Source organism: Tenebrio molitor, chromosome 3 (genome assembly GCF_963966145.1).
Source record: "Tenebrio molitor chromosome 3, icTenMoli1.1, whole genome shotgun sequence".
NCBI lineage: Eukaryota > Metazoa > Arthropoda > Insecta > Coleoptera > Tenebrionidae > Tenebrio > Tenebrio molitor.
Genome location: NC_091048.1, coordinates 19,594,524 through 19,614,205, shown reverse-complemented (window position 1 = coordinate 19,614,205; position 19,682 = coordinate 19,594,524). Strand labels below are relative to the sequence as shown.

General features: G+C 32.9%; 1 protein-coding gene across 1 annotated transcript; it reads right to left on the bottom strand.

Moving 5' to 3' along the window:
• Positions 1–21: 21 nt before the first annotated feature.
• LOC138126074 (protein glass-like) lies at positions 22–19,094 on the bottom strand. The gene is made up of 5 exons (XM_069041742.1): positions 17,641–19,094; positions 12,506–12,773; positions 12,123–12,456; positions 11,834–12,074; positions 22–2,024 (listed from the first exon to the last, which is right to left on the bottom strand). The coding sequence occupies exons 2-5, from the start codon at positions 12,727–12,729 to the stop codon at positions 1,612–1,614; spliced, it is 1,212 nt and encodes a 403-aa protein (XP_068897843.1). The 5' UTR covers positions 12,730–12,773; positions 17,641–19,094; the 3' UTR covers positions 22–1,611.
• Between the last annotated feature and the right edge of the window lie 588 nt (positions 19,095–19,682).

Sequence of the window (19,682 nt, the reverse complement as noted above, 5' to 3'; positions counted from 1 at the left end):
TAGCGGCATCTATAAATTACTTTAATTAGAATCTAGCCACATTTATGACTTACTTTGAAAAAGAATTTAACTTTCCACAAAACGTTGTACATTGTTATCAAATAATTTCTTGTTTGTTTTCATTTTAACATATTTTTTTGTTTTGTTTACGTTTTGGAAGACAATCTAACTGTTGTTTTCTCAGCAGAATTAATAAAATAGAGACAACACAATGAGATTACGTGAGAGAGAATTTATAGTTCTGAAATCGAGAATTTTTTTCTTATTAATTGTTGTGCAGTGTCGTTGAGGTACATTTCAAGTGACAATTTCCTAGTAAACAGATATAAGTACTAAATGAAGTTGTTTAATATGTTGAATGTTGAAAACAAAAATAAATTAAATTACAATCAATTTTAAAACTAAAAGATGTGAAGAAATCAAAATACAATCATCTTGGGAAAGTGTAAAACACAAGTGAAAAATAATAACGATAAACGATTAAAAATATACAAAATTGCCGAGTCATTCGTGTTCATCAAGAGGGTGTAACAAAATAGGAGGTAGTGATTTTTTTTGAAATCTATGACAGCAAAAAAGTATGTGAGTGTAAATAAGTTAATATCGTTAATTGCTTTCTAAGGGAATTTCTATTATTTGAGTTAATAATACATTATTCAATGAGCAGATAATGATGCTTATACTCGTGAGCCGCAGGCGAGGGCCGTAATTCAGCCGCGCGAGTAATAGCCATTATCCGCGAGTAGAATACTATACTTTTTCTACGACTATGAAGAGAAATTGATAAATAAGCTTCATTATTAGACAAACCGAAATTGACGTTTGAAAGTTACGTTTTAATTGTATTACTCTCTATTCTTGATACCATTGCATAAAAATTTGCTGTTGGACTTCATAAACTAGTTGCTATGATATTTGCAGTGACTATTGAAATTATTATTCAACGGACCATGGGTAATGATTCCTGTTATCCAATGAAAAACAAGTATTAGCCAATAGGAGTAGAAAAAATTTGTTCGAATATAATTAATATTCTTACAGGGTATTGAAAATAGGTGAATCAAAATGTCAAGTAATAAAAAAAAATTCGCAGATTAATTGATTATTATTTGCCTGAGTTAGTTTTCTCGTACATTAGAGGAAATAACTCTGATATGAAATATGTATAATATAAAATACTACGTCACATTTAAAATTTTTAGGTGATTTGATAACCACAAAGCAAATATGTTTTTTGGAAATCTAATTCGAGTATAATGACTCGAAAAATATGGATAAAAAAATTGCAAATACGAAATTTAGAGAAATCCATTGTCAATATTGTCACAATAGTCAAGGTGTAATAATAGTACTCAATATTTGCTGAGGCATTTCGAAGGCTTAGGCTAAAGTAAATCTCTTATTTTTGCCATCATCCTTGATAACATTTTTTAACACATTTGTTTACAACTTCTGTTTTTGTTGTGCAAGTCCTGCGAGAATAAAAGCCGATAAGATTGTTACTCAAAAAGTATTTGTGGTCAAGACGTGCAACTTCCGTCATTTGGAGATCACCGATCTGGCCACACTCATCGATTTTGTTTAAATAAACGCGTGTGGAAAAAACGGCTGTCACGGGGGCATCATGTTCGCCGCCCCGTGCACTCTCATGTGCCTGTTCAAATTGCCGCTTTGACTAAACCTCAAAAGACATAATTTGCACTCGTAGGGTTTTTCTCCGCTGTGTATCCTGAGATGTTTGGTGAGGGTGCTGCTGTCGGAGAAGGCCTTCTTGCATAGTCTACACCTGTAGGGCCGCTCCCCTGAGTGGGTGCGCATGTGTGTCGTCACGGAGGAGCTTTGAGAGAAACGCCTGTCACAAACTGGACACCGGAATGGCTTCTCCCCGGAGTGAGTACGGACGTGCGCCGTCAAGTTGGCAGCTTGGGAAAAGGATTTGTTGCAGTCGATGCAGCGGTACGGCTTCTCACCTGAGTGCGTGCGCAGGTGGGTCTTCAGGGTGCTAGGACGGGCGTAACTTTTCCCTAAAAAATATTTTTCTTATGTTGCTTTTTAATCTTGCAAATTCTAAGACAGAACTAATTTTTTGATGAAAAGCGAAATACATCTAAAAGCAAAACTGAATAGATCATGTTAGAGGAAGAGGACTAAGAAGAAGTGATCCGTCTTCGAAGGAAAAGTCAATTGTAGTTTCCACAATAAACAGAAAGAATAAATGATAATTGCAAAATATTAATTGAATAAGTTTAAAAAATAGCATCAGGACATAAGGACGTTCTTGAAAACAAAAACTGGATACAACTATCAAGTAGTGAGATAAAACATGGAATAATAAATAGATAACAAGTAACAATGTATAACAAAGATGAGCTGATGGTAAAGAGAGTACCTAACAACTGGATAGTAGGTTTCTTTCTCCTATCCCACCTCCACCCGGCGGCACGGCAATTTTGCCGGAGTACATACACTATTACGGATAATACTATCAAGTAATAGTGCAGTGCTTATCAACATAATTACCGGCGTCTCGCCTCCGCATTTTGACTTTTTTGTGTTTTATGTTCTGTGTCAATGTTAAGGAATTTCCTCACGATGTGAATTGAGTATAATAATATACCTTTTTGAATTTCAACCACCAATGTGTTCTCTAAGTCCAAAATTTTTAAATTTTTAAAAAGAGATTGGGGTACTATTCCTGTTGCTGAAATTATAAATGGTAAAATCGAAATTTTTTCTAAACACCAAAGATTTCTCATAGCAACGGAGAGTTCTAAATATTTATTAATTTTTGTATTATATGTCTGTGTTATATTGTGTGAATTTGGAACAGCTATATCTAAAAGATATGCTTGCTTTTGTTGTTTATTTAAAATAATAATGTCTGGTCTGTTATGCTGAATGTGAATGTCAGTTAAAACTGTCCGATCAAAATATAATTTGTAATTGTCATTTTCTAAACAACTTTCTGGTTTATAAATGTAATGTGGTTGTGTATCCTTTAATAAATTGAATTTAACTGCTAAATTCATGTGTATAATTTTTGCGAATATATCATGACGTTTTTTATATTCGCTTTGAGCCAAAACGGTGCAAGAAGAAATGATATGTTCAATGGTTTAACAGTATATTAAAGTATAAATGAATAAAAAGGTCTTTAAAACACGCTCAGCCGGAGTGTTCGAAATAGAGCAAACGTCTTAACGACCAGTTATCCACGAATACTTTACGCTATTTTTTTTATTGGTACACTTTGAAATCATAAATATTACAAAAAATGGAAATAAGAACGTGAATACATTAGTGATGTGACATGAATATACCTTTCGTTGTCATGGAAAATGAAAAAAACCAAAATTAATATCCAATCTGTCACTTAATCTCAACTATATTATTCGCATTCATTTAAAAGATTAAGATTGTTGAATATTTGATTAAAGCTTTTGAAACGTTTCTTAGTAGTATTTTATTTGACGTTACAAGGTACTCCTGTCAGATCAATCATTAATAAGTTAATATTTAGACTTCACGTTTCTCCGGTCCTCTCGGATTGTTGATGATGCCATGGAAACTTTAAAAAACGCGCGTTTTTAAAAGTTCGATTTATACACGCTCAGGCGTGTTTTAATTGAGCAAATAGCTTACCAATAAAAAAAAACATATAAGTAGAGACAACAGTAACATTACTACAGCTCAAAACAAATAGAAGATATTTCAGTTTCTGTTACATTGATATCGTATGCACTAAAAATTGGCAATTATTACATAAAACACATTTTATTCAAATTAGCAAAAAAAAAATAATAAAACACTGAACTGATAAAAAATTATCAGAAATTTTATTACTAACTTTCAAGTAGATATGTATAGGAAATTTAATTTAGTTTTTTTTTCTGAGGGATTTTTTCCTCATTCTTCATTGAGAGCTCACAGTGACCAAGGTGGTATGTACCTGTCGACGTAAAATGCCCCATCATTTATTCCAGTGCAAATCATCAAACTACCATCTTCATATTGTAGTCGTTCTTGAACAAATTGTCTCATTTAGGTATTTTCTAATCTTCCAAAGGTTCTCTAAGCCATGGATCCAAGCAAATCATTTTGCTCAGTCTTTTTACCACACATAACAATATACTTTATACATACATTGTTCAAAATACTGCGCTCTATGCACTGCTTATTGTTATTACCAGAGTTAAAATGCATTATTTGTTCCCTACTTGTAAACATCAGTTTATCAAGTCACTGGGTGATATTCATAAAAATTAGTATCTACTTATGAGCAAATACTTATAAGCATCAGTATTTAGTTAAAAGTATCAGTTCAACATAAAAGTGTATAATTTGAATCCATATTCATAAACAGATGCTTGCCTTTTTGAGCAGATACTTACATCATATAAGTTCTTTGATTTTTTGGTATGACAAGCATAGCCTAGTTTAGTCAATTGATTTATAAGTCTAATGAATAGCAGACTTGTGATTTTATAAGGATATACTTATTTTTGTGAGTAACTTCTCTATTTTAGTAGGTATTTTATGAATGTAGACAGTAGTAGAAACTTATCTCTCTATGATTTTCTAAGCATATGCTAATGCTACATTAAGTACTAGCATCTCCTTAAATTCTGCAAAATTATTTACTTACATTTTATGAATTATAAGTATAAGTATGTTCTATTTTTTATGAATATCACCCACTGTATTCACCTTGAAAATGTCTCTTAACTGGCTAGCATATAAAATTATACTAGCAAGCATGTAAAATACTGGCTAGCCAGTAAAATTTTACACCCGTGCTGATGTGCGTGATGTGCGTTTCCAAAGCAATACGTGTAAAGCTCATACGATTTTTTTTTCAAATACCGGAATTTTTAATAGTTTCTATAACTATTTACAAGTGAGGAACAAATAAAATATTCAACAATACACGCATGGTAACGGGTTTTACTGGCTTCAGAAGGTGACTGGCTCGCCTTCGGCTCTCCCTTTTTACCATGCTAGTATGCAATGTAAAATACTATTCTTGCGCATTGGTACATATTTTAAAAAGGCTATGTGTACTTTAAACTACTCTTTGATTAAAATTTTATATTATCCTCTAATTGCTTAAAGTTATTTAGAAAAAAGGAATTAGCAATTATCCAATTAAGTGGATAAAGAAAATTTGCTGGGGCGTCATTTTGTTATTAATTTATGATTATGATAGGTAGGTAAATCTAAACAGAACTCATAGTCGTCCAACAGTAAAATTTGTTTAAAAAAAACTAAACAACAAAATTTTACTTTTATCTATTTCAGAACGATCAATTAGGTACATATAGTAATACAGTGTGGAACAAAATGATTGTCATCTAGTTACTTTTGCATTACCCTTGTAAAAATACGAAATGCTGCTCTACAAAAAAAAAGAAGGCCTAACCTCAAAATATATCCAAATTCCAAATGTGATTTATTGCGAAGGGATGATATGAATACAAAGTTGAGATTGAAATTGAAAAGGAGCTAACAAAAGCAAGTCACAGCTATTGTTGAAAGTGGCCACCAACGTTTGTTAATTCAATTTAGTAAATTGTAACAATTGTCAGTTCGTTTGATGACATTTTCTGACAGAACTAATAGTTAGGCGCTCCAAAAAAAAAGTAGAGCTGTGCAGAAATATTTATTTACATGTGCAAAAATTCCAAAGCAAACTAGATGACAAACATTTTGTTCCACACTGTATAAAAATAGCAACGTAGACGTTTTTAATTGGCTCTACTTCTTGAAGTGAACAAACCATGTGATGAAAACATCTTTTACCTTAGCCTAACTAGATAAACGTTGGGATTTTTAATTTTTTTTAATTAATATCGGGTGTTCACTGTTCACTTAAATTTCTCCTCAAAGTTGGCGTTGAAGTGTCAATTGTGAACGCACCACTCGTTAGTCTGCACATTAAAAACACAAACAAGGAAAAAGTGGAGTTAGATTTAAACAGATGATCCGTGATCTGTAATCCGTGATGCGTTCACAATCGACTCTTCAACGCCAACTTTGACCGGAAATTTAAATGAACACCCGATACAAGTAGCATCTAATGTAGACATAAAGAAACTTTTTCTGAGACCTTTGAACCTTTCTAAAACGAAAACTGTGTATCGAAAGAATCTGTTTGGCTTTTGTCCGTGAAGTACCTTTTGAAAGAATTGTTTACAACTAGGGGTACTAAATAGGTACATATTTAAAGAGGAGACGATTTCTTTTAAAGGACGAACATTTTCTGCTGTTACGGGTGAAAACAGTCGCTGTTAAAAAGTGATACAAGGTGATGACAGTGACCTAAAAAATTACAAGAAGTACAGTTGCGGCCTCTACATACAAACTCAGACACCGACTTTTGATACATTCTGCCAAATTTAAAAAAAAATTAAAAATCTTAAAAAATCTAAAATCTTAATGTGTAAATTTGACTTTTATCCGGTATGGCAACGTCAGTGTCAGTTTTTTGTGTGCACAATTTTTAAAATGCTTCAATTAAACGAACTGCAAAAGTTAGAACACAGAAAGTTAGAACTATAATCTGTTTCAAAATCAAAAATCCACCACCTGTTGAATTATGTTGGCAGAAAAAATAAATCCCTAGAAAAAGTTTAATTTTTTTGGGTTGGCTCAACCTCCCTCCAAAATTTGACATTGAACTGTTGAGTTTATTTACGAAACACAAAATAATTATTATGTACAAAAAGGTTTTAGCTACCATATCATACTTTTTTAGTGAAATAATAAAATGAGAATAAAAAACACGATGAACTACGACCAAAACGACTGTCCAACAGTTTTCTCTCATAACCTCACTTTTTTCTGACACTTGCAGACACACTAAAAACAAAAGTCGGCGACGTTGTCGGATGTATTTTCGACGTAGAATGCACTGTTGGTGGATTTTTGATTTTGAGACAGATTATAGGCTAGAGGACGGTATGAGCATTAGCCACATCGCAAATGAAATAAACGTTGATAAAAACACGATACTTTTGTCAAAACGAAGAATTGAGGAAACAAGAATTATATTAGAAGAAAGCGACAACGTAGGCATTTTGAATCTTACGAGATGATCTTAAAATGATTTAAATTCTTTCACAGCGGCAGAGAATATCAAACCGTGATGAAGATATGCGTTTAGTTAATTTTCTAAGGAAGCACCCTTTTAGTACTTACGGCAATAAGAGCAAAAGTGGAATCCAATTTTCCCGGTTCCATAAGAACCAGTCGAAAAAGAACAAAAGAGAGTGAACTACGAAATCGAAGTGCGGCCAATAAGATATTTTTATCAGAAGCAAATAAAGAGAAAAGACTGCGTTTCGCCTTTCAACATACGGGGTCATTATAAATGTTTACAACAACTAGTGGGCGTAGCGGCGCACCTAAAGCATAGCGCACAGCCACCTACGATGGTACCATAATTTATAATGACCCCGTATAAGCGCAGTGGACATTTTTCTGTGAATGTTTCGGGGTGGGTGAGTTCCCGTGGAACGGGAATATGAGTATGTGTTACAGTGGAAGAAAGATTAACAGCTTTATAGAGATATTCTGGGCAAGCACTGTTACCTTCAGTTCTACTTGTTTTTGGAAATAGGTACATAATTTTGTATTCCAACAGGATAATTGCCCCATTCATACAGCGCATCGAATAAGAATTTTTTTGCAAGCCAATGAAGTAAGCACATTAGACTGGCCAGCGAGAAGCCCAGACTTCAACCCCATTGAAAATATTTGGGGTATCATGGCCAAAAAATTAATAATAAGATCTTGCCTCAAAACCGTTCAAAGTATCTCGGATCTTCTGTTCACTGAAAAAGCATACACTTACATTTTGCTTGTGTAAATCAGATTTACCATTACCTGATCTCACTGTCATTGTCAGTGACAGGTAATTGAAATAATTCGATTTCAGTCAGTAAAAGTGTACTTAATGCCCCCTCTAATGTTACTGTTATCAACATTATAGGTATTATTCTTTATTTTCAAGGTTTATTGTGGGTTCTTTTAAGTCTGGTATAATCAAAATTCGTTTGTAAATTCTTACCTGATAACTTAATATGGGTAAACATGGAAACAAACATCAAGTAAATTTACACAGCCAAAAAATCGCAAAAATCTCTCAAGACTTGTATGCTTTTTCCGTGAAAAGAAGTGTACATGGGGACAAATATCTGTGGACTGTGTACAACACACAGTTCTGTCAATGCCGAGGAGACTCCAAATGGTCATAGATGCTAACGGAGATACAATAAATAACTTTATTGTATTTGAATTTTTCCATTTTTCAAATTTATTTTATACGCCACTGACTTTCAGTTGGGTGACATTTTATAAACTTCAGTTTTAGGACCATGTTACACAGCCAAAAAATTTTATTTGTAGCACTGTCTGAGTTTGTAGGGGCCGCAACTGTACCTCTGGCATTGGAATTAAGTACTACTGTTATCAGTCGATGCTGTATAATTTGATATTTGTTAGATATTTAAAAGCAATAATGCTTCATATGATGCAAAGAAACATTTAAAAAATGTAAAGAAAGAATCATCGTCCAACGTCTACAAAAAGACAATCGATACAATGGGTGTTTCCTGCAGATTCTGATCTAACCACGCAAAGAAAAGATGAAGTTTCTATTTTTCTCAAATGTGGGCCCGTTGCGACTATTGATTTGGGGAATCAATGCATAGATAACGTAGAATGGTACCCAACAAAGTGCCTCCCAAAAGTGCTTAAAAATCGTAGTTTGTGGCCTTTTAAGAGTGAAACAGTTTATATCACGACATACCATAAAGTATAAATTAATTAGTTAAATCGATTATAAAAATCAAATTTTACTCGAGTAGTATATCAAGGGATTGAAAATGGATGCTTTTTCTGCGTATCAGATATTTCTGTTAGATTTATCGTCAACTCTAGGTGGTTTTTTCTTAATGTAAATTATAACAAAAAATTATGTTATCTGCAGCTACATACATGATATAATATGTGATACCGATCTCTAAAGATAAAACTTGATCTTGCGTCATTTTACTCACAATTATAAAAATAGTATATTATTCAATGAGCGGATAATGATGGCTATTACTCGTGAGAAAGATTTTGTGTCACGAGCCGCAGGCGAGCGAGCGAGTAATAGCCATTCTGCGCGAGTAGAATACTATTTTTTTTCTATGACTATGAAGAGAAATAGATAAATTAGTTTCCTAATTTGACAAACTGAAACTGACGTTTTAAAATTATTATTTTGTAAATTTTATACCATTGCATTAAAATTTGCGATTGGACTTCATAAACTAGTTGCTATGATATTTGCAGTGAGTTTCGAAATTACTATTCAACGGGCCATGAGTAATGAATTCTGTTACCCAATGAAAATAATTACAGTAGGTATTATCCAATAGAAGTAGAAAAAAGATTTTAGATTAAACTTTTTGATTTTCATATTTACATAAAATTACATCAGATGACTGTTAAAATTGGTTTATGAAATTTATTATTATGCTCTACTGGGTGCCCCAAAATTCGCGGAACAACTCAATGGGACAATGTCAACTCATGTTAGAAAATAATGAGAAAAATAATAAAAAAATTCTATACCTCTTAAATTTGAAGATATGGGGGCTCAAAAGGTGCAGCTTTGATCTCATTTATTTTAAATATTAAAAAAGATTTTCATTATTTTTCTTTTCCTAGCCATTGGCATAATAATTTTGAACGATTGTGATCAGGTTTGCAATTATTCTCTTCATTACTTCCAGCATTTCCAAATATTAATTTTATGTCCGTTTTACCTAAAATAACGTACGGCAACATGGCTTTGATTTTTCTCCCCCATTTCCATGGATACAACAAAAATGAAATATTTGCAGACTATTGGGATACATAGAATGTTTTTAAATGTTGCCACATTTAGTGTAACGAATAGGTCCATATCTTCGACAAAAACGAAGATTGATTTTTTTTAACATTTTTACCTGATATTTTAATGACTACTTGACAACGTACTGCTAAGTTGTTCCACGAATTTTGGGGCACCCAGTATATCTCTTCAACAAATAATGCACTTTATTGTCTGAAATAACAGGTGAAATAATTTATTTCACCATTTATTCCCCTTCTTAATTTACTGTAGTGTAATAGCATTAAATTACAAAAAGATAAAAGGCCCGGTTGCATAAAGCGATGTCAAGTCGTTGTTAAAGTTAACATAATGTCAAGCGATCTGATTGAATGATATTTAACATTTTATTTGAATCAGCCAATCAAATGGGCGGATTTCCGACTTGACGCGTTGTTAGCTGACACGATATTAACTAAGCTTTATACAACCGGACCAAAGCGAAATAAATAAAATAAACTTATTTATGTTCCTCATCAAGTGTAGTTTTAACTTTAATCACATGAAAAAGTTAAATTAACTGAAATTATTGTATATTTTGAATTTTGATTTTAATACTAAAATTTTCTGGATATGGTAAAGCTTGATTTTTTATTATAAGACAATTAATCAAATAAAGGGAAATTGTGTTAATATTTACAAGAAAATGGCGTTACCATAGCAAGAAAAGTGACAAAATGTAAGAAAACTTTTTTTCATGGAAATGCGAGAATGTGACATAGTGTCGATAGAAATAAGAAAGTAGTTTGTGAAGTAAAAAAAGTAGTACTTAAGACATTTTGAAAATTTTCTAGTCTGAAACTGGGCCAACTAAAAATAATGTTTTCTTCGACAGTTCCTCATTAAAAATGTAAATTTCAAATTTCTAACGTTAAAGCCACCAGAAACCTAGTAGTACCTAGTCGAAATTTTTGAGCGGACACACGGTATATGTTCTATAATAAACATAAATTAATAAATCTAGTATGAATCACGTGTAGGCACTTAACTAAAAAAATTAAGCAAAACTGTGTTAATTTGTCTGTGTAAAAAAAAATCGATTTAAAGAAATGTTACATTATCGTTCATTACTGTAATATGTACATATTTGCAATGATTATTATCTTAGAAAATCAAATGTCCTTCATACTTACAGAAACTACATAATTATGAATTTCTCATAATATAGTTCTAAAACATAACATGTGATTAATATTTGAGGTTATCCCTTAAAAATACTTATATCTTAATTTTTTACCCAGATACAAGATAGAAACGACGTAACTTTTATCATCTCGTAATCAGGGAGATTAAACTGCACTAATTAAAAATGGCTTTATCATATTAGAATATATAGGTAAGAAACAATAGGTTTTTATTGACAGTGAATCATCCTGGATTAAAGGTCAAGGGATTATCAAACATAATAATACCCTTCAAATTTTTAAATGGAATTACCCCAGTTTGTAACGATGACTGACACAGTATTTGAGAAACTGATAATTTTTTCTTTGTTGCTAAGAGCAATAAGCAAGTTAAAGTACTTTCTTTTTTGACATTAATTTCTCAAGAATCTACCACCATTACAGCTTCGTCACTAATAAATAAGATTTGACCTAACTCTACATTTTAAATATAAACGTACATTGTTTATTAGACTACCCTTGACCAGAATTGTTGATATCTCTAGAATCGTTCAAATACAATTGTTTAAACTCTACTTGTAATATCTTCGATGGCATAATTATTTATAGTTATGACCAAGAAAAACATCATTGCTCTAGTGTTTTGGTGAATAGGTTGTGGGTTAAGGTAAAAAATAACACCTACGTAAATGATGCACTCAATAACGTGCGGCACAATAAAAGAAAAAAAATCAAGATAAAAATTATGACACAATTTATTGCACTTATGTTTTTACACGAAACTCACCACATATCCTGCACACGTTCGGCTTCTGGTTGTCGTCCTCGATGAGGTTTATACTGTGCCTCCTCCTCGGCGACGAAAAGGCCATAGGAACCGACTTGTAAGATGTCAAAACGGGAGTCTCTTGCGGCGGCCTAAAATCAGCCGTAAAGGAATACGTTGTGCCTCCGTACGAGGGACTGAGGAGTCCTTGCGTCTGGTACGTCGCTGGGGAAGTTCCTTGAGGAGTGGCGTTCCACTGGACCTAATAATAAGCCAGTTGGTCACAATCATAACACTAACACTCCAATACCTGTGGGCACGCGATCTCATTCGTTGGATAACCACCAGAAGGATGGTACCCGTGCATTGTCATGTTCATGGACACGTTCACGGACATGCTCGGAAACATGGGAGGCTGCTGACTGAACCCTTGATCGCACAAGCCCCCAGTGTATCCTCCTGGAGACAGCAACATCTGCGGATGGTAGAGATGCTGCTGTCCGTCGTACTTCTCCGAAGGACTCTGTCCAGGATGCACCACCGCGTGTTTAAGAGACAACAAAACGTCGGCCATATCCGATGTCGGTTGCTTATTGTCGCGTAGCATATACTGAGGACTCTGATTCTGCATCAAGGATTCTGTCCTGGAACCCTATCGATTACAAGGAGCTACGCACACATGTCTCTGCTTACTTGTAGTTGGAGGTGGAGTTGTTGCAGGGCGAGAAAGGAAACAGACTCGGTAGAGGCTCCAAGTCTAGGGGCAAGGAAAAAGATCCCATGTCTTCGCTCCAGCAGGAAGACAAATCGTCCGTGCACGAAGGAAGCTGCTGGATTCCTGCGTTAGCACCAGAGCTCCAGTTGCATTCGAGCTGCAGACCGAACTGGGGGTTGTTAGGGACGTAACTAGCATCCATGGCGAGGCTGGATGAGGACCAAACCAAACGGCGAACTTGCGCACCTGTTGCAAAACAGAAACCATACCGATTCGAAAGAGTCTCCCCAACCAGAGGAATTTTCTATTAAATTAAAAAGAATTCTTCTAAAATGTGGGCTTAATTGGATTTTCACTGATGTAGTCGCATCACCAACACTCCTTCCTATCCTCTGATCTCATTTTGAAGGTTCCACTGACTCTCAAATGACCCGGCGAATTTTCTTTTGATAAAAGCATGCCCATTGATTTGTTTGTGGATATGATATAATATGAATTTTCTTTTGATAAAAGCATGCCCATTGATTTGTTTGTGGATATGATATAATATGATAAAAGAATGTGTAGCATTTATTTCCTGAAGATATTTCCTGCAAACTAATATTCCACGTAGTGCTGAAGCCCTACGGGTGCGCCTCTATATTAATTCGTCGTCCTGGTAACCGTCTGAAAGCGATATTTTCGAGGAAACATGGCGAACTTATAACTCATTGATTAACTTCAATCATTTGCTGTCACAGATTTCCTTATCATATTTGATTGAAATCGCTCCTAATATGGATTTAATGAGCCAAGATTTACATTGTGCTTTAGATACTTATGTAAAAGTATTATTCTGATAACGTAATGATTAATTCTATAAAGAGTCAACGGCAAAAGTAGCAATTCCCAAGGTGTCAAACTTATTAATTGATTAGCTTATTTTTCACATTGCCTACGTCATTTAACCTGTTTTCTGATTCAATGATTGACAAGTTATAAACACTTTTTTTCCTACAGGCTTACTTTTGTGATAATAGATTTAATTCCACTAACTGATATTTTCTTAATTACGTCAGCACGTGCACATCTACTTCATTTTATAGAATTTTTACTAAACAGAAAGATCTCATACCTGTAATACCTTATTTTTTATAAAGTTGCTAAGAAGACATATCGAAATCTTTGATTATGATATTTTTCTCTCTTATTTCAGTTCATATGCGCAGTAAATATTCTATGAAGAAAACTAACAATTAAACAAATTTTGATTTTTACTAAATGAATCGTTAAAATGTTCTACAATGGGTAACTTTTTTTTAATGTTCCTTCATCGCACATAAGACAGAATTATGTTGCAGCATAACATAAAGTCAACAGAAAATTTAAAAGTTACATTTAAATTAAAAATTTTCCTGAACTGAAATTGCAAAATAAATGATAAGATAAAATCAATCAAAACTAAATTTATTAGGTTAAAATCTTCTTTTCTACAAATATCAGAAATTTTCCATTTTGGTATGTCATAAAAAAACTATTTAGTCTAAGCTTTATTGTCATTATAATCAATCATGACATATAGTCGTTTTCAATGACATCCGTGCTGTCAATATGATAGTATGTTGGCATCACGTGCTGTTTCAGTTTAGTAATTTTGAGTTTCCTAATTTGGCAATTTACCTTGACGCGGCAAATTGACAAATTCAAATTATTTTCTATCATTTTCAACAAAACAAAGAAAATATGTAGTGTGATTCGGATTCCGAGGGTGACTTACCTAGTTTAACTATGTTTTATACCAGTTGAAGATTGATTTCTTATTTGTTGTTGATGTTTCACCAAATATAAATTTTCTTTTATCATAACCTTAAATTCTTGTTTGACATTTTTTTTTTTTTTTTTTAACTAGGATTTGCTTATACTCTCAATAGTCTCAATACTGGTTATGAATTTTTGTGTACAATCTGCGCCAACATATTAAAAATGACACTGACAGCACGGATGTCGTTGAAAACGACTATATGTGATAATGACTGACGTTTCACCAGAACTGTCACGAAAATGCCGCCAGTATCTTATTTTAATAAAATAATGTCAGTGAAATGTCCAATGTGTGCGAAATTCCGTGCTCGCCACTGTACATGGCTGCTTCAAAAAGAGTAGAGAGGTGCAGGAAAATTTACATGTGAAAAAATTCCAAAGCTAACTGGATAATAATAATCATTTTGTTCCACGCTGTATGTTCCAAATAGTAAATATAATCAAATTGTCATTTTTGACATTTTGTAGTAATAATGAAAAGTTAAAAACTTATAATAGGATATCGTTCACGTTGGATTGAGCATTGCTAAATATGCATTATATACAGGGTCGCTACAAAGTATGGCAACAGTTAAATATCTCCAGAATGGTTTCTCGGAAATCCTTAAGATTTGGTATGGAGTTAAGAGCATTCAAATTCTATTCTTTGCAATTTTTTCAGTTTTATACCTTCATTTGTTTTCGAGATACAAAGCTAACTTGAATTTTCTTAAACGGCAACATGGGTTAATTTTATTATTTTTGAAAAGAGGTTTTTTTTCTGAATTCAACGATGTATCACATAACGAAAAAATAAAATTCTGAGACCTTGAATACCCAATCCATTTTGAATTTCCTTTAGTTGCTGTCAATATGACAGTATGTTGACATCACTTACTGTTTAGTAATTTTGAATTTCCTAATTTGGCAATTTACCTTGACGTAGCACATTGACAAATTCAAATTATCTATCATTTACATTACAAATTTAAAATTTGTAGTTACTTTAGGAATGCATTGAAAATAATTGAAGTTTTAAAAATGTCAAATTTTGGATTTGTTTCATGATGATCATTGTTTGTCTAATTGTTTAAAAGACAGTCGTTGAAAAAAATGTTGAATGCAACTCAGGCATAAAGTGTCTTTTTTAGCACAAGCTGTATACGAAGGTGATTCGTGAAAAAAGTACTACTTTATGAATTGCATAAATTGCTATTGCATTACGAGTATATCAGCCAGGATTTTCTAGCTATAGATTGTAATAATCAGCAAGAAATCATCTCATTTAATCCCCTAAGTTAATACAGAGAAGTCAGTTTTGTATCTTGGATTATCATTTCACACAGCTTAAAAATGTAATATTTTAATGTATCCTAAGCTCATTAGAAACACTATGTGTGCAAAATATTTCAACATGTTTTCCATTTAGCAATAGCAAAAATAAAGAGCGTTCAAAAAATTGCGTGGCCAAAAAAATGAATACATTGTTTCCTTTGCATCAGCTGCCAAATTGTAAACATCAAAAGTTCTTTCAGTGAACAAGCGGTGGTGTTAGTTTATTTCTTTTGAAAACAAGAGCTCCTTTCAGAACTAATCATCTAGAATTTTCCTTGTTATCTTAGTGTTGTATAATAGTTTCTTATTTAAGCAAATATGTAATTCAATTTATAATAAAATGACGCTCAAATTGAGATTAATTGAAGAAAATGTGAAAGCGTTTGACAATTTCTGAACAAACGATCTAATTATGTTTGTAAAAAAAAGAAAAAGTTTCAACTGCTTGATCACAAATTTTTTGAACGCTTGTTACAAGCATCATACAGACTGATTCACATAACTTTCCGACCCTAACAAAATTTAAATGCAACCAGTAATATGTTATTCAGTGACAACTTAATACCTTTATTTCCTATTAAATCTCCTGGCATTATTGATAATCACTTGACAGTTCCTTTTTGTATAATTCTGAAATATTTTTTTAATTAAAATGTGCTCCAGTGACGAAAGGATCGATATGATATTGAATTATGATGATTGATGAGTCAGTTGCTTAAATTTAAAAAAATATATTGTCGATTACTGCCATTTAATAGCTATTTATTATACAAGTGTCTTATAGGGCAAATAAGTCACGAAAGAAATGTTTAACCACGAGAGCTTGCTCGAGTGGGCTAATTTTTCTTGAGTGACCTATTTGCTGTTAAGGCACGAGTGTAATAAGTACATAGTTTTATCCAACACCTAAAGATGTTGAATAAGTCACATCGAGTTCTCTACCGAAGAAATCCAGAGGTGCTTATTACAAGGAATTAAATGACTTCAGTAATTGGAAACAAGAAAATGATGTTTCTGGGGTTACTTCTTTAATGGCAAAAGAATTGTTCTAATTTTTTCAAATTTTATGTATTACATTTTTTGATGTTCAATAAACTGTTCAATTCTCTCTAAACTGTTTAATTTTATAAAAACAGTTTAATTATGGGTTCATAAATCCACTAGTGTTTTATAGACCCCATAATATATTCAAAATCGGCATTATTACGACTTCATAATAAACGGGTGTTGGATAAAAAAATTTATGATTGAGACTTTTGTGAGGGATGTCCAAACCATACAAAACTTTAAAATAATGCATATTTTTGGATTAAGTTATGAATGAAAAACGTATAGCTGGGTGCATTTAAATTTCGTTAGGGTCGGAAAGTTATGTGAATCAGTCTGTATATTTTAATTAAAAATATGTAGAATTATTCGACTTTAAATTTGGGTGAACACCATGTTGAGAAAGTTTTTTAAAAAATCACTCCTCTTTATCGAGAATTCGGTTTCTTAAATTACCTAGATACTAAAATTGGAAAATTTTGTATTGTTAAACACAATAAAGTAAAGTGATTGGTTTATAGATGATTGCAAAAATGAACGACAAACATCGTTCTATGATTAAGAGATTAAGAAATTAATCTGTTCATCGGATTAATTGTCACAAAGCGATGTTACTGACCGGAAATTTGATATCAAATTAAGTATTTTTTAAAATTATTCTTGCAATTATAATAACAATTTGTTTTTGTGAAAAAGCCATTAGATATTAGCCGCGGATTTTGAAAGAACAACAAAATTAAAAGTCAATCGCCCGATAGATAAAATTACACTTTTTCAAAATGTCAATTTCCGAAAAATGTGGAAAAATACCGCAACCAGATAACATAATTTCTTTGTTAAGCCGCACACATCAAATTCTTATAAACAATTATGATTATACTAATCTCACACAAATCCACTTCAGATTTTCACAAACAGTGTTCTACTCATAAAAACACTTAAAAACACTCACCTTGATACAATTTATTTAACACACAAAACGTCCATTTTCATTTACACATATTCCGAGTTGACGACACATTTTCGAAAATTCGATTTCGCGCGCCGATCATCAGTTCATTACAGTTTATATATTCAAACTGTTTTAAACAGTAGTATGAGTGACCGATCACCCTATCTGCGTCCAATACTGCCCCCGCGTCCCTTGCCGGCGGGGGTGTCATCTATTATTACATCAACAAGCCACTTGATTTGAGCGGTTTATCTGTGGTGGCAGCCCAAGAAGGCTCAACCTTCATTTTTTCCAACCACAATTCTCTAGCAACTCTCATTTTTGCAATTTAATATGTTGACTTAATCTAAGACATCATTTTGGAGAGCCGCGGCATATGTATTACATAATTGCATAAAGTAATTTGACAAGAATGTATTTTTATTTTCCTCAAGTATTTACAAGAAAGATAAAATCTCCGCTAATTTAAAAACTTGAAGCACTCATCTCACGATCCAAACAAGTGAAACAAGTGTGTGTTGCAATCAGATGACAGATAGATCATATGATTTCGCTCAAAATTAACGAGGTTATAAGTTCGTCGTACACCAAAAATTTGTACTACTGCACTTGAAACCGTGTAGATTGGCACCGAAACTTGTTTTTGCCGTTCTTTGAATATGTACTTCCATTGAGGTTTGTCTCCCGAGTGTCGCATTTCGTCACTTCCCTTGTAAAGTCATCGATATTGCTGCGTTATTACCACCCGCTAACCACCTGACTTATAACTTAATACATCCCTGTGATCGCTGGTCCGGAAGTCCTTTACCTCATTCCCATCCTCATCAATCGATCAGACTTGTCGTGTACGTTTTTCCAGTTTTATTTCGAAAATTGACGTATGGCTGGAAAGGGCGGCGCTCCGGTTTTAATCCCCTCTGTTTGGGGTATTTGCCAGCCGTGCAACCAATCAGAGGACGTGCTCGTTTCTATTATCCTGGCAGGGCGGTGAATGCGATCGATTGTACGAAAGCTTGGAGCTTTGTGCGCTAAATAATTGTTTACAAGTAGGAATAAATTCGTTTCCCACCCTGCAACCTGTACTTCCTATATAATAAAAAATACGGGGATTATTTTTCGTAAGATGCCTGAGACGGTATTGAATTACACCCCGTCCTGGTCTGACACTATTGTGCGTATCAATTTTCAAGAATTCATACTTGGCTAAACATAAATGGAGAAAATAAAGCAAAAACGACGTGTTTAAAACAATGTCTCTTTTATTACTGAAATGAATTTTGTCACATGACATAATATGTATTTTAAAAATGTCCACTAGTATGTGTCCTTATACAAATATGCAGAAATACCGCTTAAAAAAAAATCCAAGATTATGTTTAGGTACCGACCTACTTTAATCGTGATAACAGATCTCAAATTATTAAATCTCTTATAAAAAATCAATATTTTAGGAAGCTGTACCGGGTGGGGCATCGTATACGCGCACGCGAGAAATCGCTACTTCTAATTAAATAAAATTTGCAAAATTTTATATACCTGACTAATTATTGATAAGGTACATTTGACAATTTTTAAAAAAATTTTTGTTAATAAATAAGGCCGTAACAGTTTTATTAGTTTTCTGAAATTAACTGTTAATTTACCTACAAAGTTTTTACACTAAATGAATCTGTATCTGCTAGCCCATCAAACCCTGGTGGCACAATTACAAATTTTGACTTGGCTAGCTAAATAATTCGCTTTTTTATTTAAACGTAAACCAGACGGGTGATTTACGGCACAATGGTATAATTTCCCAACAAAGGTATAGCCGACCGTTTTAAACCTTTTTGCCATAAAATTGACAGTTTCCATTGTGACCTAAATTTACGATACCACAAGTAGCAGGTCATAAATAAAAAAGATTTTGAAAGTTGAAATGTAAAATTGCGTTTAATTCAAAATCTAATTGGTATTTTTTTCCGTAGATTTCGTAAATAATTATAGGAAGTGAATCTGGATAGGTTAGTATAAAAATCAGAATTTGACTTTTTGGTTGAAAT

Excerpts from the sequence above, each read along its gene's own strand:
- LOC138126074 (XM_069041742.1), bottom strand. The coding sequence starts at position 12,729 with ATGGATGCTAGTTACGTCCCTAACAACCCCCAGTTCGGTCTGCAGCTC. Across the intron at positions 12,457-12,505 it reads AACTCCACCTCCAACTACAA|GACAGAATCCTTGATGCAGA; the intron begins GTAAGCAGAGAC and ends ATAGGGTTCCAG. Across the intron at positions 2,025-11,833 it reads GAACGTGTGCAGGATATGTG|GGAAAAGTTACGCCCGTCCT; the intron begins GTGAGTTTCGTG and ends AATATTTTTTAG.